The sequence below is a fragment of the Platalea leucorodia genome, assembly GCF_965183815.1.
Source record: "Platalea leucorodia genome assembly, chromosome: 3".
Taxonomy (NCBI): Eukaryota; Metazoa; Chordata; class Aves; order Pelecaniformes; family Threskiornithidae; genus Platalea; species Platalea leucorodia.
In genome coordinates this window covers 95,582,708-95,605,356 of record NC_138825.1, presented here as the reverse complement: position 1 = coordinate 95,605,356, position 22,649 = coordinate 95,582,708, and the positions used below count along the sequence as shown (strand labels likewise).

The following is a 22,649-nucleotide window of genomic DNA, read 5'->3' as shown; positions in this document are numbered from 1 at the left end:
GGTTACTTTCCTTTCCACAGGACTTTCTTTAAATTTAGGAAGTGGCAAATGATTGTATTACTGTTGGTATGTGGAGACAGATATGCTATGCTACCAGGAAATTACATAAGCTTAAGATTGATTTGTTGTGAAAGTGTTAGGAGCACTAAAAAACCACTTTGTGATTCAAGATAGCTGATATGTTTTCATGGAAAGGAAAGTCATGGCTCGTTAACTGGTTAGAGTTCTTGAAAGATTGAAGAGTTATAACACAGCCTTGCTTCATTACTCTCCTTAAGGACCAGTTAGCACTACTAATATGAATCCGTATTATGCCTAAGATTACATTTTTTCAGCATCCTAACTTTTGCTATTGCAGTTAAATGTCATCTCTTTAAACAGCTTATGTTGAATTGATTTTGATCTCATACACAAGTAAATGTGTACCCCTATCCAACTGGCTCTAGGTGGCCCTGCCTGAGCAGGGGGAGCTGGACCAGATGACCTCCAGAACTCCCTTCCAACCTCAACCATTCTGGGATTCTGTGATTCTATTATAGACTATAGTGTTAACGAATTTTCTTCCTTAACAATACAGATTCCCATAATATAGGGTACTTAATTCCATTGTCAACCAAGTAATTTACAGGGTAAGAGCGAATTAATCAAAATGCTGTTTTTGCCATAGGACGGTGAGGGAACAAAGTATTTCCTTTTTAAAACTTCCAAAATATTTCTTGCATCTCATTGCATACTTAAATGTTACAATTTTATACAATGCAAAATATCGGTGATATTAGTGATATTTTCTTTACTGTCATAACTCTTCCACGCTTCATCTACTAGCCTGAAGTTTGTAATATGATGTTCTTAGAATTTTCATCAGCAGTAAAGATTTCAATCTCAGCCTTACTGTTGAAAAATAAGATCATTGTTCATTCTAGTTTTGTTACATTCACATAGAAGTTATGTAGATGGTTCAACCTCAAATTAAGTTATAGTTGATGCATTGTTTTAATGCAAAATTTTTATACTGTGGATCCTTTGCTGTTTTGAGAAAAGTTTGTACATGCCCAGCATATCAAGCTTCCTTGTTTGGATATAAGACATCTGTCCTGTTTCCCCAGCCTGAGAAGGACTCCTGGTAATATCCAGTGTTCTTTCAAGTTGGGTTTGGTGAGTTCTTTTGATGTGAAGCTCAGGAAAAATTTAAATAAAATGTTCATTGACTTATCCAAAGTTACCACTGCTTGAAGCCTCCTTTCAACACCTCTGTCTTGGGCCTAATGCAAGACCCCATCTCCCTTTACAAGCTTTTTTTGGTTTCTCGCCCAGCCCTTTAAAGGAAATACCTGGCTGTTTCCCAGCTGGGTCTGATAGTAACAGGGTTAGCAAGTCACAGGTCCTTGGCCCATCCAGTTAAACATAGTTATGACTCAGCAGATAGCAATGCAATGTTGATACTTTTGAGCTTGATATATTTTAACCCCATTTAATCTGTAACTTACCAAAAATCTCATTATTACAGAAAGTGAGAGAGATGCAGCCTAAGCTGTATGTACTTTTTTTTTTCACTTGACTTTAATTAGACAACTCATTTCTAAGTCCTGAGACTTCAGAAAAGTGATAATTTCCAGTTTCTGAAAATGCTGTTAAGTCTTTCTATGTGATGCAAATGAATTTTTTATCTTTTATTTTCCATATCCATTCACTTAGAATCCATGAATGTTAACAGTTTTTACAAACTGTAAAAGAGCACATTATTTATCTAATTAGCCTTCAAATTGTAAGCAGAACACCAGGCTTAAGTATTCATAGAGTAGTCATGCTGTGTGTAGGGGGTGTTAAAGCAAAAGCATGTTCTCTCTCTGTAGCTTCACTCTTGCAGCTGACAGAGCTACTTATTTCAGGTCAGACCCTGGTATCTGGTATCATTAACCTTCTTTCCTACTCCGGTCTCTTCTGTTGGTAACTTAATCTTCACTACTTATAACCTTCTTTTTTTGGGGAGATCAGTTGGAACTAAGATGAGTAGATATATCCATCTATAACAGTGTTGTGGGCTGTGGTACCTTTGGTGTTGCCTGTGCCTTTTTTCTGAAGCACTTAGCATGGCCTGCTTGTGACTTTAGCCTGGTATGAATTTATTTATAGATAGTCCTGCATGCTGAAGAGGAGGAGGCTAGTTATCCAGGCAATTACTTGAAGAGGTTAGGAAAAAAGCATCCCTTAGTTTGGTTCAGCTGCACTCCATGCAGCAGTCCTTCTAGCGCTCCCTTTCCACTGCCAGCCATGCTACTATGTTCACTGTGAGCACTCGGCATTTTCATAAAAGGGATGCTGGCCTGCGAGATGGTTTGCCTTTTACCATCAGCCAGGGCTGTCTAGGACCTGGCAGAACAAACCAGGGACGGAAGTGGGGAGCCTGTTCCAAGTGTAATCAACAGTTCACTTCACTAGCGCTTGTGCCATTGATTCGTTGTAAAAAACCTACCAAAAGTTTGGGATGGGGGTGAGGGGTGACTAAACGGGAAGAAATTGAGGGTTCTAAGGAAACAACACATTTAGGTTGGGTAGCACGATGTCATGCAGGAATACACAAGGTAGCTCTCGCAAGACCAGTGTGAGAAGTAGGAGGGTGCGAATCTCTCAGCATGCAGCTCTGCTGGAGCTGACTAGCCCTCCTGCGTACCAAACTAAAAAGACTGTTCTGTTTCTGGAATCAGCTAGTGTCTCTAGATACCTGTACAAATGTCTGTATAGTGCCGGTAAATTGGCTGTGAAAACCTCCAAGGAGAGATGGATGCATAGATTTCTTCATCCTCTAGAGAAGATGATATGGATATATAGGCCAAGAAAAAAGAAATGTCATTCCCGATTTCCTTCCTCCTTTCCAAAGTATGAAGTGCGTTGTCTGTCTTCAGACTGAATGATCATGGCCTACAATAGACAAACCCTCTGTTGTAGTCTGCATTTTCTTTGCTTTTCCAGACAACAGCAGCCACTGAGATCTACAAATAATTAACACTGTACCATAGATCTTGCTTCAGGGTAGGAAGCACGTAAAAATGCATGCAGAGCTGTTTTCGCTGCCAGTTGACTTTCAGAGGTTACCGTAATTATTTTTTTCTCTAACATCTTCAGAGGGTTTCTTCATCAGTTGAATAACTCCGTTCCACTGTAGATAATCATATTTAGCATAAGAATTTAATATCTCATTGACTTCAGAGACTGCCAAATAACAGACTACTCTAATAACTAGACCTGTTGTCTTTGTTCCATTTCTGGGAGCAAACTAGAAGGACCACGTGAGCTGTAGAGCTGCTCATAAAATGTCTAAAGACAGACATGGGTAGATGTTAAAAGAATGATGTAAAGTTCCTTTAAAAGTATTTAAATTTACATCCTCTTCTCTTGGCGGTTGCCACACTTGAAAAAAAAGAGTGTCACAATTGGATTTTAGGACCTTTAGCACAGCAAAATGGCCTTGAGAGATTATCTAAAAATGCCAAAAAGCTTGATACAATTCTTGAATGACTTGAAGAAAACTTAAATCTCTGCCATTCTTTTAAGCACATCTTAGCTTTAAATTTTGAACAAAGAGCGTATATTAGGAGACAATCGCAAACCCACCGAAGAAACGGACGGATCATCACGCTTCTCCGGATTCTGCCATTAATCTCCAAAGAGAAAATTTTGCTCAGTTTTTGTGCATTGCTTGTGAGAAATATGTCAGACTCTGAGTAAGTTTCCTTATAGAGGCAATTGATTTACCAGTGTGGTTCTGAGTAAGAAAACGCACTGAAGATTTCTGGGACGTTCATGCTGGACAATAAGACCATGTTTGCATGTGTGCAGGGAGGTTTCATTCCCTACAGTGAATCACAGGAGCAGAAACCTCTTAGAAAAGTGGAAATGGGGTGTGCGCGTGTGTGTGATGTTCTACATTTAGCTACAGAAAGGAAAGGAGAATGAGGTATACATCTAGGAAGAGTATGATTCCTGATGGGAGATGATGAGATTTCAAAAGAGATGTTTTTGAGTTTTTTTATATTTTCCGTGTAGCTATGATAGGAAGATGGATGCTGGTACTGGAAGGAGCTCTTCCTAACTGACATTTTTTAATTCTGATACATGAGCAGATTTAGCATCTATGGAATGTGGAGAAATGCTCAATGAAAGGGCACTTGGTGTGAGAAACGTCACTGTATTTACAAGACTCTCAAACAAGTAGACTGAATGCGACTTCTTGTCGTAATGTCCATGTGAGGAGGGGCAGATGGAACTGAAGGTATCAATTTCTGATGCATCAGTATCTGCTACAGAGGCGTCACCTGACTGCCACAGGTACTGAAAATATATATGAGAAGAATCGGGTTGAAAAAACAGAGTGGGGCAACAGAGGCTGGTTTGGGTCGCTTTCTGCCAGCAATGTTAGAAAGTCTCTGCATGTTTCTCAGCCAGTAAGTGATGCCAACACATGGAAAACCAATCTGGTTTGAGCAGCATGAGGCAGGGGGACACCAGAAAGTATAGTGCAATTGCATGATTAGGAGAAAGCAGATGCAGAGGAAACGTTTTTCCCCTTTGTGAAAGAACTGAAGTTCCATGTTTTTCTCATCAGTGTTCCCTGTCTCTCAGAGGCCGAGAGCAGTATGTTCGCTTGTTCTCTGGTCATCTCCTAAGGTAAAGAAACAGTCTGAATGCAAGAACTGTATTCAGCGTAAGACCTGAGTGAATCATATAGATTGACTTCAGTCTTTCTGAATCACAGGTAACCATGCATTAGATGTTAAGCTCAAAAGTGTCTGGAGGAACATCTCAATGCCTGTATACTGCAAAAGCCACATGAATCTTTCTAGTACCCTATACATTTCCTTTACTTGCTTTGTACATATAAAGGCAGCTTACTGTAGTATATCCATTATCTGGATCCACTCTGCTGCATTGTGTTTTCTTGAGTCTATACCAGTGCAGGTGTGGGAGGATCCTCTGGAGTATGAGATTACTTTGAGTAAAATTTTAACTTGCTGAAGTAGTCAGGCTCTGGCTTTCTCCTCTTCCCTGACTCATCGTCCTTCACAATGTTCTCTGGTGGTATGGCTGTCATTCTTTGCCATCCCATGTGCCTCTAAGTGGAAAGATGCTTACTGCTGATTAGAGCAGCTTAATTTACGGTGCAGCATTCAGGGTAAGGTGTGATATTTTGGAAGGGGAAACATGCTGTATGAATGTAGTATTTTATAATGTGATACTCTTGCTGGTTTCTGAACCCATTTTGCCATCTTTTTACATTTTAAAATATAGTCATTATTAAAAAGGGGAGAAAAAGAGTGAATGACTGCGTGCTCAAATCACACATTCTTGCTTTTGGTAGCCTTTGGTCTTTGCTAGGGTTATTTTTATTTTCCAGGTACAAGGAAAGTTCACTGATTGCTCTGAGACCTATTTGGTTCATAAAATAAATATCAGAGTTCAGCAAGGCAAGTATATAACTGTATCAGAAGTGCTGAAAGTTGCCTTCCGCAGGATAAGACTCCAAAAGCCTAAATGTTGACCTGAATTTTCTCAAAACTTTATCAGGCTTCAGAATTCTGCTTAGAGAAGAAAAATTGTTGTGTTTCCAGTGTCCATTATTATATGTTACTACTTTTAAGTCTGCTGTTCTTATTGCTGCTGACTGATTTTTTTTTTTTCAGAAAAGTTAAAATGCACAGAAATTGGCCGAACTTGGAAAGCAGCCGTAGTTTTGTTAGCCTGACCTCTTTAAAAATCAATGGAAGACTGGCCTTTGACTTCATTAGGGACAGGAGTTCACCAGTAATTCCTGTAAATAAGGATACAGAATACTGCTGGAAAACCCAGGGGAAAAGTATTCTGCACAGGCACAACAGTTTTGGTATTTCTGTTTCTCTTTCAAACCAATCTTTTTTTAAATGCCCTCTAAAATTTTGATAGCAATAACATTGACTTTCACAAAAAAAAAATAAATTTCTAAACCACCTGTATATTAAAAGTGACAGCTAATCTATACTTGTTCAGTACATGAAAGCAGAGGCATGAAGTATATGAAATATTAGGTAAATCCCTTTTCTCAGTGTTAAAATAATTTGCAGCTTTGCTTTCAGTCGTACATTTTCTGAGTGGGTTGAGCTCTCCGTAAGTAATTAATAACTCTTAAGCTGTCTGAATAGTTTCCCTTGAGTTGCATCATATAATGTGTCATATGAAAACAACTTGAGGCCTAATGTAATATGAAACTGTATGGTGCATCTTAATGTGATTTGAGGAAGATGGATGGGAAGGAAATTATTTCTTATTCTGAGTAACAAACAGCTGTCCTTAACTTTTATTTGAAAAGAATTTAAAATACCCTCTCTAGCTAGAGATTGGTAAATTTTTCTAGTTAGTTATTTCCCCTTCTCCCATTGTACCAGCCAAATTAGGCAAAAACCGAGAATGAAAAATATAGTAATTTGTTGTAGAAATATTGAGAATAATGTGGAGATTTTTTGTATTTGGTCACCTGAGCTTTACTTTTTTATTCATAATGTATGTCAGTTTAAATCCCTTAGCAAACACAAAAAGGTTAAGATTTCAGTGTCTCCGTCAAGATAGTACTAAATAAATCATTACCCACCATCGGAAAGTTGTTAAAACTAACTCCTTGAGCTCTGGTCACCAAATTATTGTAACATCGTCATGTTACAAGTGACATATACCAGGTAATGGTATATGTCAGCTGGAAAAGATATGTCTTGCCATAAACTCTAAACATCTCTCACTTCACTCTCAGGAAATGTAAGTTGGCTCATCTTTCTCTTCTTGGAAGATATTCAGCAAGCTGGAGGCTTCATTGATACTTGTAAATACGGAAGTTTATCGTATACTGTAGTGTATTCTCATTCGATATGGAACAATTAGAGTTCATAAGACTTAAAAATAGATGCTGCTTTTCCATTAGTGCTTTTTTAAAAATAAAAACAAAAGGTAAATAAAGGATTGCCTTACTAAATTTGATACGGGTAACTCAATGCTGCTTTACAAAGATAGAACTAAAACCGTTTATAGCACAGTGAATACACAGTTAATTCATTCATAATTACTTCTTTTAGCATGGTAGCTCTAAGAGAACCAGCTGGTATCTGCATTTCAGAAATTTTCAGAACTTTTGAGGGAACAAATGAATAAGCAAATATTTTGCCAAAAATCAGTCTGTACTTGGTGATTACAAACAGTGGAAGGTATGCACAGATACAGTTGTAAAGTTCATGCAAAATTCCTGTAAGTGCTCTTCGAGTAACCTCGTAATGTACAGTCTGTGCTGTGCTTGGGCCACAGCACCTGTTTTTAGGAAAAATTATGGCTACATTTAATCCAGTAAAAAAGAGGAGAATGCAACAAAAGCCTTTGCAGCTCTGAGTATACATATGCTTTGATAGAGTGGCACATAGTTGTTGTGGGAACATCGGTGTGTATTTATTAACATTCTGGATGCATCTGCCTGATGCTTCAACCTGTGGGACGTTAAGAGATACCTGAATGTCTGGATTTGTAACGTATATATGTATGACCTAAAACCTTGTATTGTTAGGGATTTTCCTGCTTGTTATCTTTGGTTTCCTCAATCTGCCAGCTGGCGCCTCTGTAATTTACAGTACACCTCAAACCAGCAGGCTAGGGTGGTGTAAATTCAAGCCTGTGTATTCAGTTCATGTGCTTCAATTCCTGCTATTGTTTTCAGCAGTTTCCACCAAGGGTGTGCTTCACTTTGAGAACACAGTGCTCCATTCATCAACTTTCATTTTTTATTATATACTACTGACAATATGGACAGAGGGAGAAAATCAAACTGTCTAAATTCCACCTAAAGTATAATTTAGTCAGACTTTGGGCGCCTGACTCTCAGAGAATGATTCAAATCGCCCACTCTCAAGCACCACCTAACCCCTGGTGGCACCTAAAATGAATCATTTTGGACAACAGATTTCCCCCGGCGTCTGGGCATAAGTTCCAGGGAAGCTGAGAAGCACCATGGCTTAAGCAGCCAGGCATGTAACTCCCACCCAAGTTTCATTGTGACTCAAAGATGTGTGTAGAGATGCCTGAACGCTGCCTATGTCCCCAGAGGTGCCTAAGCCATTGACTGTGCTTAAATCGCACATAATAAGCTTGGACAGCATTGAATTCAACACAAACCGCAGCAGTCGAGCACTCTCAGTGTAGAATAGGAGAGAGGACCCTTTCAATAGCCTTAAAGGTGAGAGCAGTCATTCAGGAAGGATGTCTGGTTTGGATTGTCCTAACCTAAGAAAGCTCAACAGGAATGGGAGAACTTGAGTGTTGTCCCACTGTTAAGGATATTTCCTGGAAGAGGAAAATCTCAGACTTGTGTTTTTGCTCCCAAGTCTGATTATGTATTTTGATTCAGACACTTTTGGCCAAACAAACATAAGCATCCCCTGGTTCAGAGACCAGATGCCAAGGATACCCTCATTTGCTTGACTGTTTTAACTTGTAGGTTCTTTCTTGTCGTCTTTATAGATCAATTTGCACACTTATTAATTGCTACCCATATTTCGGTAATGTTAGGGCTTTCTTAAGACCTGTTGTCTCTCTTACTGCTTGTGGCTTAGGCACCATGATGTACTACCCTAAGTTAATGTTCTCTATGTTTGTGCTTTACGTCTGTAGACTTTGAGGTGGGCTTGGTACAGGTTTCCTTTATCCTTACTCTCTCTCCTTTTCCTATTGTTCTTTCCCTGTGCCACATGGAAAGGGTAAATACTTTGTGAAGAAGTACTTGTTGAGCTGTGGACATGTGGAACAACTTGCTTTTGTATTTTTCCATTAACGTTTAATGCTGTTTCTTTACTGTTTTCACCCTGCACATGATGTCTCATTAGTTTTCTCATTAGTTTTTAAGTGTTGGTAGATGCAAGCAGGCAAAGCAATATATTAAACATTCAAAGAACTTCTGAATTTCGAATTCAGTATTCTGCAAAATTTTGTTTTGACTTTTCTCATGTGAGGTTTTATGTTCACATTTCTGTTCTGTTCCCCCCCCCCCCCCCCCCCCATCAAATGTTACTATATATTTATTGTTTGAAACACATACATGCTTTGCCTATTTCTGAGGAGTTTTTAACTGAGCTTTACAGACTAGAAGATAGCATGGTAGTAATACTTAAATTTTGCTATAGTATCGTAGTGATCATTTGTACCTAAGTCACTTCAATGCTAGATGCATGCTTTTTATTCTATTACACTCACTTGAAGTCATTCAGGGAGCAAGAGCATAGGGGAAATTGTGTATGGTAGTAGATAGTATGCTAGTTTTCTGAGTGTTTTATCCCTTCATTATTTTTTTTTTTCCCAGTGTTCACCATCTGGCTGGAAGGGTTGAGTGTTAAGCGTATAGTTTAAAGCATCTGTTAATGACTTTTGGGTCACCAAGGAATGTTCATATAGTTATACAATGAGAACTCTTCTCAGAATAAAGATATTGCTTCTCTTATGTCTTTGGTATAGAGTAGCTGTATACCAAATTTGTGCTGTTTGTTGGCCAGACACTGCAACAAGTTTCCCAGAGGGTTGTGGAATAATCTCCATTCGTGGAGACTTTCAAAACTCAGCTGGACAGGACTTATAGTAACCTGATATAATTTTCAGGTTGGCCCTGCTTTGAGCAGGGGATTACATCCATTGGCCTCCAGAGGTACCTTCCTGCCCAAACTTATTTTGTGAATCTAACTGAATTTATCCTTGGTCCTATTCTACTTAAATCTTATCTCCTTAGTTGACTTCACTGAAATCACTGTAATGCCCTTAGGAATTAATTTGACCTTCTCTGCTTTTCTCATTTCTCCCCTTACAGTTTTCTCTGTCAGTTCAAAGGTAAGAGAAGCTAGAGTGAACTCCTGCCCTTTTTCATAATGCTGGCCCATAATTTAACTCATCCTGTTTCCCAAATGGTTTGATAAATAGTTAAGGAAGATCATTTTATATCATGTGCACTCACACACAACCAAATTTTTTTGAGAAAATTCTGAAAGAAACACTTAGAATTTTAGAAGACTAAGAGCTATCTAAATTTTGAATAATAGTATTAGTGTCAGGGAGGCTTACAGTCAAAAGCAAAGATGGTGGAAAAAAAAAAGAAAAAAGTGTTCCATGTTTACGAGAATACCTACCATGTCTACAGACTACTTCCATTTGTTTTGCAGACTAATCATACCAATCATGGTTCCCCTTCCTTTCTTTTGATGAAGACTTCTGATCATTTCCTTTCCACAGTTGTCTGCCCTTTGCCTATTAATGTAAACTCCCTTGTGTCTCCCAATATGGAACTTAGCTGGGAAAGTTAATTGATTTTGGAGAGCTAATCAGATGCTCCCACAGCCAGGTATCCTGTCTAGTTTACAGCTGTAAACCTGAGATACCATCTCCTTAGCTTGCCTGGGGTGCTGTAAACCATAGGGCTGATCCCATGTCCAGGTAGTTTACTGTTCTGCAGAGACACACTCACGTATTACTGATGACCAATGAAGGTGTTTTCTTTATAAATCATAAACATATTCTTTATGCTATAATTAAAATACAGAGTAGTATGAAATCTAGGTCTAAGTCCTGCAAAGCCTATTCACGTTTGCCTTGCCTTTTGACATTGAAACAGCTATAGCTGTACAGCAGAGCATGTGGGCCCACTAACAATGTGGGAGAGCAGCCAATTTGGTCCTGCGATAAAACAGGAATCAGCTGTGGGAAATAAGCCAAAGAAGCGTGATTCCCACATAAGGGACTTAAATAGGTGTTAGTCCATAAAGAAGCTCTTTGGCAGGATTTAGAGCAGGCTTCTCTACGCAGAAGGCTTTTTTCCTGAGGTCCTACGTTAACTGAAGTGCACTGATTTCCAGGAGGGTTGTGGAGTTATTGTCTTGTCAGCTGGTGCTTTCCTCTTTTCTTTTTTTTCTTCTTTGTTTTAGTTTGGTTTTAGTTTTTTAAATAAAGCCTTTATAGCACATTACTGTGTAATTATAATCTCATGTGTAGTTTTTTAGAACTAAACCATTTACTTCACATGATTGTGGGAAGAAAAATTGAGGAAATTTTTCTGCTGCATGGGGCCCTCAGATTCCTTCTGCTCTGATCCAAGGAATGCCTTTTGCAATGTGGCTAGTTGGGCAATCCTGACAATTTTCAGGAAACAGCGATGTTAATACTTCAGCTACTCGTGTGTTGTGTAGTGTTTGCATCTGTGGTTTTCATTTGTCTCATGTCTGTCTTAGAAGAGAAATAATTTGAAATGCAGAAGCTTCAAAAGAAAAAAATTGATTGTACCATCCTGATTTGTTTACTACAGAATTAGTATATATTTAATGATTACCATAGTCTGTAGAGTTGAGTTACAGACTAATTTCGTTTTTTTCTGAAATAGGAACTTTTCAGATAGTTCGTAGTAGTGTTGTACTGCATTCTGTGATATAGGTAGCAAGTCAGATTTTTTTTTTTTTTTTTTTTTTTTTTAGAGGCATCAGTATATCTTAGGTAAGAAAGGAATAACAAAATCAAACAACAGCAAGTCATTCATTCGGAGATGCATTCCTTATTTTTGTTCAAGCCTGCTAAAGTCCAGCTGTTCTGATACTCAAGATGTCCAAATCATTGCCAGTGGAGGTCACTGGATCAAAACCCCCTGCTCAAAGCAGGACCAGCTTGAAAGTTAGATCAGGTTATTATGAGCCCTGTCCAGCTGAGTTTTGAAAGTCTCCAAAAGAACGGGCATTATTCCACAGATCCTCTGTGAAACTTGTTCCAGTATCCCAAGCAATAAATTGTGAGAAGCAGTATTTTAAAATATGTTTGTGTGGCATTCACTTTGCAGCAGTTCTTTTAAGACTCCTATTTATAGTAATCACAGATTTTAAAAAAAGAACAAAAAAATCGTTAGCAAAATCTTCAGCCATTTATTCTTATAAATAGACTGAATTGTACTTTTGAGAAGAGGCAGTTCTGAACGCTGTAGCCCGTGAATTTGTATGAGTGTGAGTGAGCATTTGGCTCCTTGTTTTCACCATGTATTACTTCTGTTCATTCCTTTTAAGCATTGCTCGTGTGTATGAGAATAACAAGAAATCTTTTTTTTCCTCCTTGCTATTGTAGGCACGTATTTCCAAATGGGCTTCCTGAAGAATACTCTCTAGTTGCTACGTTCCGCGTACGGCGAAATACCAAGAAAGAACGTTGGTATATATGGCAAGTTTTAAATCAGTATGACACACCTGAGGTTAGTCGTCTTTGATTTATTTTTTTCATTAAGTTTCTTTTTTTTCCGATATAATATGGCAAATATAGCTTAGTGGATGTTTCACCACTGGATTTAGCTACAGTTTATATGGCATAGACAGACTGCTCTGAAATAATTGATGATTTATTATAGGAATGACAGAAATTTAACAAAATGTATTGAGTTAAGACTGCAAACTAAGATAAGGCATGTTATGATTTATAGCTGATATATATATTTACAAAGTTACATAGAAGAATGCTTCATAACATAATTCTTGCCCAGTCTATGTAGTCAAAAGTATTTTTATTATATATAGTTTATATATGGGTTTAACTCTTATACACGTAACTTTTAAATGATCACTTCTTTTATTTTATTTTGCTTTCAGATTTCTGTCCTTCTGGATGGTACAAAAAAAGTTGTGGAGTATATGACCAAATCTGCTCAAGGAAATATACTGCACTACACTTTTAAGAGTCGAGAAATTTATCCATTGTTTGATCGGCAGTGGCATAAGCTTGGTATTAGTGTGCAGTCGGGGATCATTTCCCTCTATTTGGATTGTAATTTAATTGAGAGAAAGCAGACTGATGAAAAATTCACCATTGACTTGCAGGGAAGGACTCTGATTGCTTCTCGCGCTGCAGATGATAAGCCTGTGGACGTGAGTAGCATGAAAGGAAAACCAGATAATTTGAAATCATGTTTTAGCCACGCTTTTACTGACACCATCGTAAAGAATTACGTAGATACAAGGTTCAAAACTGGTTATTAATTTTGAGTGTGTATTCTTAATTTGAAGTCCTTAAGTCTTTTTTCTCTAAACAATATTCAGTGCTGTAGCATCTGCTAAGGCAAACCTTCTGTTACCAAAGTAACTACAAAAACTCAGTCCTGGTTTCAGGAGTCTGTTTTTCTGTATTTGCTTTGGAGTAAGAGCCACATAGTTACCATAGACATATTATTACTACATTTAGAGAGAACTTCCAGTGGTAATTTTTTTCTTTCAATTTTTATGAGATTTATTTATAAATATGTATCAGTCATCTGTTACAGTTTGTCTCTCTTTGATAAAGGGGAGACACAAAAAAATTAAGGATTACCTCCGTATCAAGATTGTATCACGTGCCAGGGTAATTCAACTATGCAGAAACAGGGGCATATTGTTCATAGTTGTTGCTCCTTCCTCCTAATGGGAGGGATTAGGAAGCGGCTGGAGGTGTGTTTCCTGCAGCCTTTGGTGCAAGAATTACCCAAGGCAATGCCATAATATTCTGGGCTGTGTTCTGTCCTAGAGATGCTCTCCTCTGTGCAGAGAGCTCACAGCAAGTAATTTGAAAGCTCCAGGAAATGTCAGTTTGTTTTAAGTATGCTGACATCCCATTACCAGGTTTAAAGCATCTGGCTTGGAGTTTATAGTGACCATCTGAAGGCTTCAGCTATATTATGTACACTGTAGAGTTCCAGATGAAAATAGCACATTGTAACTGCAGGCTAGCATTGTGGGAGGAATCAGTCCTGTGAGGCGCTAAACACTTTGGCCTGGACTCAGAGCTCTTATTTCATGGGGCCAAGCTTATGCTTCATTTTATTTTCTAAGACTGAGTTCAGCTTTGTTTGAAATGTATGTACCATCTTCTCATTTCCAAGTAGCATGCAGGAGAAGGAGCAGATTCTTTGTATCTTGTGTTGGTTGGATGACTCTGAGTGGAAGTTGTCAGTTGGGTTTTCCGTGTTTGCAGGAAAACATTACGGGCATAAAGCTGATGAAGGCAGCAGAGCGGATCCTGTACCAACAGTCACTCTTCTCAATACCAAGTGCAAGGGAGAGAATAAGAGGATACAAAACAGATGCAGAAAGAGGCATACAAGGGCAAGATTAGCTAGTTAAAATCAGATGCTGTTCATCTCACCAATCCACCCAAAATCTCTGAAGCTCTAGGTACAGAATTTATGATTTTTGCTCTTCAGTTGATTTAATGGCAAGGTCCAGGCAAAGGTCTGTCCGAAGTGATAGAAGATGTATGTGGGATAGAGCTTATCAAACCTTTACTCTAGTTCACTGCAGGAGAAAATTACCTTCCTGAAAAGAAGGTTTGCAGAGGATGTCTAGAGGGCTAAATGCCTATATAGCATAGGAAGAGCAGTACAGAGGGATGCAGCTTACATGAAGATAAATTAAATCTAAAATGTGATTTACATCAAAGTAATAGACTGCCTAATTTGTTCCTTAAGTGAGGAGCTGTGTAATTGTTTTGGATTTGTCTCTTTTCCCAGCATTTCAGAAATATGCAGTGTTTCAGAGAGAAAGTTCATTATGCCAAGATAAGAAAATACATGGCACAACACATGATTTTTTACATGTCATATTAATCTCTTTTGTATTTCTTAATAGATTGAACTTCACCGCATAACAGTTTATTGTAATCCAAAACTTGCAACAGAAGATACGTGTTGTGAAATATCTGCAGACCTGGTAAGTTATTTGTTAAAATGCAAATGTTAATACAAAAGAAATTGCTTCATTGTTTCTTACTAAAGAGTTGCAAAGAAATTTCAATAGAAGTGTTAGATTAATTACCTCCTAAAAATGAATCCTGTATCTGGAGTCATGGTACATTGTTTCTTGCAGCCTAACTAAATGGAACAGTGGAACTTCAGTAAAAGGCACTAGGTGCTGCTAGTGCTTTTTAAATGCATGTCTTAACATTGATTAATACCTAATTACTAACTGAGGAAGTCTCAGAGAGTAGGAAACAAACCACTGCGATGGCCTGAGGATGGCTTCCAATAACAAAGGCCATTTCTGTAACAGTTGCATCTAGCAAAGCATTACAGATGATAAACAAAGCACATGAAAGAGTTTGCATGACAATGAAAGGGAAGATAAATAGAAAGATGTTGAGAGTGTTTCCCTTCTTTCAATACATTAACGTGGAGGAATGGGTGTTTCATAACTGGCAAATACTTTCTTCTTTATAACAAACATGCTGAGATGTATATATCGTTTAACATAAGGGAAAACATTGATTTAGTTTAGAGGGTTCACTTTTCCCTTTTGTTTTGATAGACAGAATCAATGTAAACTGGAAGACGCTAGAACTATAGAAATGCTTGAAGTTGCAGATGTGATTGTTTTGCTGAATCAAGCCCATTTGGAGGAAAAAAAAAAGATGGGGAAAAAAAAACCCCTCAGAAAATATGTTAAAATATTGGTTTGCTAGTTACGAATAGTCTGTAAGAGCAGGCTCCTCTGAGATAGTGGGCAGTACCATCACCGCTCAGCCTGCAGTCAGCAAAAAAACCCAGAGTGTGCAGGAGGACTAATTGATTCCATCTGCCAAGAGATGGGAGAAAAAGGTACCTGGAATGGAGGGATAAAGCTGCCCAAGAACAGAGGAGCAGAAGACTTTGTGGGAACTGACAACTGATAGGTGCTCAGAAGCATGGAAGAGGCTGGATCTAATTTATCAAGGGAAATTTCAATATTAAATAATAATTTATTGTTCAAATATGTTTCAAAATATATTCCTGATAATAGTGCAGGCTTTTTCTTGAATGCATAAGCTCATGGATAAGTGAAATTAACGGATTTATTTTTTTTTCCTGTAGGCTCCACTTTGTGCATGCTAATACAATCTATTTAGCAGTTATGACACAGTAGCAAAAAAGTAAAAACAAAACAAACTCTAATTATATATGAACACAAAAAGATCAAGGATAGGCTTTATTAATAGCATCTTAAACATTCATTCTGCTATATAGCTAAAAGCACTATCAGTTGCATTTGTATGTCTTATGTTGAAGGAGTAAAAAATGGCGGACTACTTGGTAATGACTTTCATATTGAAACCAGCATTAACCTTTTCTGATTTATTTTTTCATTACTTCATTACCAATTATAAGGGCTACATTTTTCAGTAACTTAAGGGAAGGAATTTATCCTTGGATGCAAATTTCTACACTAAGCTGTAAATCCTGTGGGAATTTCTTTGACAGAAGGCTTGCAGGAGACCTCATTACATCTTAATGAGAGCTTCTGAAATTTATCAGGTTCTGTTGACTTGTCCTGTAGTGTATCTTCAGGTTGGCTCAGCTCTCATGTGTTACACACAGGTGAATATTGGCTTCAGGGCTTTTTGTTTGTTTCCAAACTCTGCATGCCCAAAGTACTTCATTACAAAAAAATGACAGATTTTTCCCTCGCACTCACTTTGACATTTTGCATTTCAGGGCAGGGGGTGGAGGATGGGATGAGACTGAGAAGTACCCTCTTTTTTTTTCCCATGGGCATTTTCTACTTCACTACTGCTACTTTTGGGAGACTTTATTCCTCTGTCTGGGCTCTTTTGGAAGAAAGAAGTGGGACAGTCAGATCAGTTTTAACTGGCATTGATTTTAGTACAGAAGGATCACGATGTCTAGACTTCATTTCACTACAGATTTTTTCCTCTGTTTGGCAGTTGTTGTGGCTCCTCTGTGATATGGTGTGTACAGGAGTGTTAAAACAGAAAGTAACTTCAAAATACTGTTTGGATGGTACTTATCTACTAAGCAAAGTGGAACAAAAATCAGAAAATCATCTTTTTATTTTAGTGCCCACGTGAGGAGAGGTTACTTGCTACGACTTCGTCACCAGTTACTGTTCATGCCAGCAAAATATACACGCTTCCAGGAATGCAGCAAGAAGCTAGAGAGAGATGCCACTGCTTTCCACATAAAGTATGAGGTTTTCCTATTGCTTTTAGTGCATCATGCTGTTTAATCCTGCTAGGTATTAAAGAAAAAAGGGTGGGGTGGGTTTTTTTTTGTAGTTATGAAAAATATTGTACTGGTTTGGAGTGTTTTAATGTACTTACATTGTATTTCCCAGTTAAGAAACAGTACATTTTCTATTTAATTAATTTAAAGTTAGAGTTGCAGAGGTCTGTTATTTGAATACACACAGAAAAAAAATCCATGCTAAAAATCAGAATTATGTTTAGGCATTATATTTAGTGTAAATATTTTTACTTGAGAATAAGTTATTTTCTACATAATGCTTTTTTTTTTAATCCTTCTCCTGGGTGTTGCGCTATATTTATTCTGAGTCATTTGCTTTGTTAGGCTTTTGTGATAAAGACAAGGAAACCAAACCAAATACGTATTTTGGATCTGCTTCTTTGTTGATTTTTAATTTCTTTTAAAATCAGGGAGAAGCAGGATTGCCAGGAGTAGCTGGTTTGCCAGGACAGAAAGGACAAAAAGGTGAAAAGGTAAAATATCAGTTGAATTCTCTCTTTCAAATCTTTATCTTTGGCTTATCTTTCCTAAATAGAAACTTTATGGATTTTGTTACTCCTTAAAGGAATTTCCTTGTACACAGGTTAAATCCTTTATCAGTCAGTCTCTGGTCCTGCACCTGGGCTTCCTGCCAGGCAGCCTACAGCTGTCTCACTTTGGGGTCCCCTCATCAAGTCCATGGAACACAGTTTACCTGCCTGGGAAAGCACATGCCTACCCAACCCTGTCAGCATGTCCTATTGCCTCTTCCCCTTATCCAAAAAAAAGAGAAGTCACGTACATCATCTGTGGCAAGGTTTTTCCCATATCATGTGTATATATCACTGCTGATGGACAGAATCCTGTGCCGTGGATTCATCTTTGCAGTCATCAGTAGGAGGGTATGAATTCACCTGTATGATCTCAGCACTGTACATTCTTTGACATCGCTCTTACCTGAAACTTTCTTAATTGTGGAGAGGGACCTGACATTGACAAGCCCCTAGGACAGGCCAGTTGGTGCTCCTTTCCTTGGGCCTATTCTGTATTTTTGTTCTGTAATGCTTACCATGACATTCCTGTGTTATTTAGCTTGGGGGGTTCCTAGTAATAAAGGTCAGCATATCAGATGTTTGCCGTTCACACTCAATTCCCTAAATTTGGTTGGAGAATGCTGGATTAGGACATGTCTGGGAATGTGTTTTTTCTTGTGCTAATAGAGGGGGCAACTTGAATAAACAATTGCAAATCAGCCAGAAAGGCAGTGGATAGGAATTCTGAGTTCAGGGAATGCGGTGTGAGAGGAAGATAACTGGAATGTCCTAATCGAGAGGTTAGGATGGAGGTGTCCTAACCCAGCATCCTCCCTCACAGCACATTGGTTAATATGTGATCTGAAATATTTTGTGAAGACAGCCAGCGCTGTTCCTAGGGCTGCAGTACCTGGCTGAAATGGGTGCAGTTCTGAGAGGGCTTATCTACACAGTCGGTTGAAATTAAGTAAATTCCTTGATAGTGTCTTCCCCCCCAACTCCTCCCCTCCAATATATATTTCACTTTTGATACTAGCTGTATCTTTTCCCTAGGTGGAAAAAATTGTTCAAGCAGGGTAGTTTCTGTAGCCCAGCTGAACCTAGAGAGATTGCTGGCAGTTTCCAAATTTAATCACAAATTTTTGCTGATCCTAGGTCTAAGTATATAGAACAATTGTCAGTGTTAGAGTTAGCCTATGTTACCAACATAGGGAGTTTCCTAGCATTTATTTGGGAAACTGCTCTTCTGTTCCTGATATGATCGATTTAGACTATTACTGCTACTAAGATGAGAAAGGAGACCTCATAAGTCTAATTTTCTTACCATTCTGTCTCACAGCCAATTAGCAGTATTTACCATGCTAAGCATAGTATCTCTAAATAAAGCATGTGGGTGCCTGTGGTCACCTCCAGTTCCGTTCTCCTGTTCATTTTACAAAAAAACCCTCATTGCATTGATTCAAAAACCATCCAACAGTCAATGAACCCTTTCAACTTCTGTGCGTCACTGATAGCAAATGGCATGAGGCCATGTCTGACATGGTTGGAAATTACAAAGTACAGAATTTTTCTTTAGATGTAAAACTGAAAATTGTTAAGCTTGAGATTCATGAAAAATAAATCTTTCAAGATTTATACAAATAGATTTTTTTTTTTTTTGGTAGTGACCTGCTACCTGTAAGTCCAAATTTGATCTATCACCAGCCACTCTGATACTTCACTGAATATTTAGAACCCGAGCAGGATTATGAGCATCCAGCAGCTTAGTCTGATGATAGTAAATTGACATTTGTGAATGTCAATTCACAAAATTCAGTGAATCACCAGGTTAAAGTCAGAGGTAGCAAACAGCTAGAAAGCTGCTTAATTTGCACCTTCCTTGTAACTGATGAGTACTTGCTACTTCCTAGCTTTGGGGTGGGGTTTTTTTTGGTTTTCTTTGGGTGTGGATGGAGGGCACATTACTGCTGTGATTAAAAGGATGGTCTCACTGTTGACCTTTTGGGAGCAAATGAATACTGCCTTGAATAGTGCCTACCAAGATGGAGTTGAATGACGCGTTCTCTGAGGCTTTAGTACCATTTTTTCTTCACCACTGCATGTATGCAAGTTTTCAGTAACACTTGCTCTCAATGGTGGCCTTGTTACATCAATAATTAGAGGTGGAGAGGCAGCAAGACCCCAGACCATTCCAGACATGCAGGATACATGATGTATTGCCAGATTATGTAAAGGAGAGTAACAGACTGTGGTTGGATGTTTTGTGATATATTATACATTAAATAGGCAGCTTCTTGATGACTTTCCTGGCCAGCACAAAAAAAACCAGGTTTTCTATAAGTTGTCTGATGGTTCTTCAGCCTATGTTTCCCACTTTGCTTGCGCTCAGCTCTTCATTTTATTGTTTTCTTTAGCTTCTAAAACATATTATTAGCATGATGGCATCTAACTAACTATATTTAAATGTCCTTGCCATGGCAGCATCCGAGTGAAAACAAGTAATGTTAATTTTTTAGCTTCTTTCCTAGGAAATTTCTGTATCTGTTGAATTTATCTCTTGTTCAGCATAACATTCCTTATCCTTTCGTTTTACATTGTCTCATTCCAATTTCCCATCCACTGTAATTAGTTGTATGACTAAATTTACATGTCTCTTTGTTGCTATGAGATTGGCAAGAAAGTCTCTACGTACACAAATTGGTGTTAGGCTATATTCAAGCCCCCCAAAATTGCCCTCCTCTTCGGTCCAACATAGTTGTTCCCTAAGATCAGACACTATTTTGCCTGTTCAGGAATATCCAAGCTATCACCAGTACAAAGCGTACACCAGATAAGCCATTTTTAGGCATTTTTAATTTAATTGTTAGCCTGTTTCCATTTCATTCCTGTGCGCTTGGCAGTACTCTTGGCAGTCCTATACTCTTGGCTCATCTTAGTACCTCTGAACGGGTCTGAGCCAAAGTCCAAAGTGAATTGTGGGCCCAAGTGACTAAAGTGCCATATTTTCACTGGAACAAGCATTCATGCATCTCTGGCAAGCTGTCCATCTGAATGTACAGGAGCATCACTGATCAAAATTATTCCATTTGTGTGAATGACCTTCCTATTTGTATGCCTGGCCTTCCATTATGGCTTCGTGAAGACATTATGAGGACAGTTCTTCACTCAACAATATAAGTATTATCTCTGGTGCTTTGGGGGTGAAGAAGCTGCTCAGTTTCAAGACTGTCTCCCATCTTGAATGACCAGACTGTTCAGTTTGGTACCATAGACCCTTACACTGTAGCAAAAACTGCCTCAAGGGCAGTAGTCCCTGTCCCTTTCAGTTCCTGTGCAAGCTTGGATCCAGGGATGTTTGCTCTGCAGGATTTTATTTGCTGGCAGATCAGCTTCTGCAGCTATCTGCAGCAAGGGATAACCTCCTGTACTTTAATAATTAAGACTCAAAAAGTCACCAGGACCAACTTTGTTCGCTGCTCACTGATCTCTGCCCTTGAAACACGCTTTTTGGACTGCCTGATAGCTTTTTCCCGTTGGATGTAAACCAAGAAGCAGCACCAGTCAAGTGTACAGTTTAGGTTATCCCTGAATAATATACTGTGTTACTCTCACAGTAGCTTGATTCTTAGCACAGTGTATTTCACAAGTTTCGAGTGGTCACAAGTCAGGTAGAAGTCTCCTGTGATTTAACACATTTTGATACCTGTTCTGTAGAGCTAGGTTTCCTCTTCTGCTGAGCTGAGTGAGAAATTTACTGTTTTCTGTTTTGGAAGCAATTTCTGCTGCTTCAGCATGGTATATAGCTACTCGGACTCCTACAAATATGTTCGTTGTTAGCAAATGTCTTTTGATCATGATATGAAGGTCCTGTTTTGTCTTCAATATGTAGAAATTCTTCAGAAAGACAGAATATGGATCGCAGTAATTGGAATGATTGCATATATACTAAATATACAAACTAATTTTCTCTATCAAAGAGGCTAAAAAAAGTAATTGTATGTTATCTTTTTTTTTTTTTGTTTCCTTTAAGCAAACTTAGTGCCCACGAAAGATTTTGAATTTAAATCCAAAAAGAATTAAATATTTCGATATACTATTAAACCATTCCAAGCTGTGTTAGTAGGTCATTAGTTAATGCTGTAAGTACAGCAGGGAGCAGAAAGCCCGAGGCAGAGTGCTTTCAAACATTAAAGTGCCTGTTGATGCACACCATGGAGAAATTTATTGCTATTCAAGTGAGCTTCATTAATTAAAATTTTACTTGAGGAAAAAGACATTTAAAAGGCTATTTTAGGATTGGTAGAGATAGGTTTATGCAATATATTGTTGCACTAGGAAAATATTTGTAATAGAATGATAAGAAAAAAAGAACTCATGGGGAACAAATGAGGTGTCTGACTGCTCTTTCTGCCTATCTTCCTTGCTAGTCTTCCTTTCCTCCTCCTCTGTCATTCCTCTTATAACCCAGGTCCACTTGATTCCACCTAAGGCATATCTATTGTGTTACGCAGCCTTGAGAATGGTTCCTTTCTGGTCTGATTTTTGTTGCAGAGGTTATTGATAGGGACCTAGAAGCTGGAATGCATGAAAAAGAAAAATTTGGCGCAAAATATGGCTGGCTGGCACTGATGACAAAGTCAGGAATTGCCAGTGTACTTGGTAGATTAAAATCTTATCATGGGCAGAAGGGAATGCTCCATGCGTATGGAGCTAAGAATTTATTGGTAGTCGTACTTAATGTTTTAACCATCTAATAGTCCAAGTTATCAAATTAATAAGGACGAACATCACTAGTAACACAGTTTAATTCGTTTTCTTTATAAAAAGTCTTAAATATATACCTCTTTTCTATGTCACTATATTCACCGTTCCAGTATTCATCTCAGTCCTGAGGATGGCAGTTTAAGTCCTCCTCAAGGGGGAGTGGAGAGGGTGGCAGTGAGTCCTCAGCCCTCTGAGGTGCTCAGAGGGTTGGGGGCTGTCACCCTTCCCCAGCGGGGCCACCCCAGAGCTGAAGCTGGAGCAGGGGAGGCAGCAGTCACTGGTCCCAGCGCAGGAGTTAAACCAGTGACACCCAGCTCAGGCCA

At 38.5% G+C, this 22,649-nt stretch overlaps 1 protein-coding gene across 1 annotated transcript in view; it reads left to right on the top strand.

Moving 5' to 3' along the window:
• COL19A1 (collagen type XIX alpha 1 chain) overlaps positions 1-22,649 on the top strand; it is a gene marked incomplete at both ends in the record, with an annotated part of 202,906 nt that overhangs the window by 19,184 nt on the left and 161,073 nt on the right. The window contains 5 exons of the mRNA XM_082305887.1: positions 12,142-12,265; positions 12,657-12,932; positions 14,664-14,744; positions 16,865-16,990; positions 17,461-17,523. Of these exons, the coding sequence (XP_082162013.1) occupies positions 12,142-12,265; positions 12,657-12,932; positions 14,664-14,744; positions 16,865-16,990; positions 17,461-17,523 (670 nt within the window). The remainder of the gene's footprint in view (positions 1-12,141; positions 12,266-12,656; positions 12,933-14,663; positions 14,745-16,864; positions 16,991-17,460; positions 17,524-22,649) is intronic.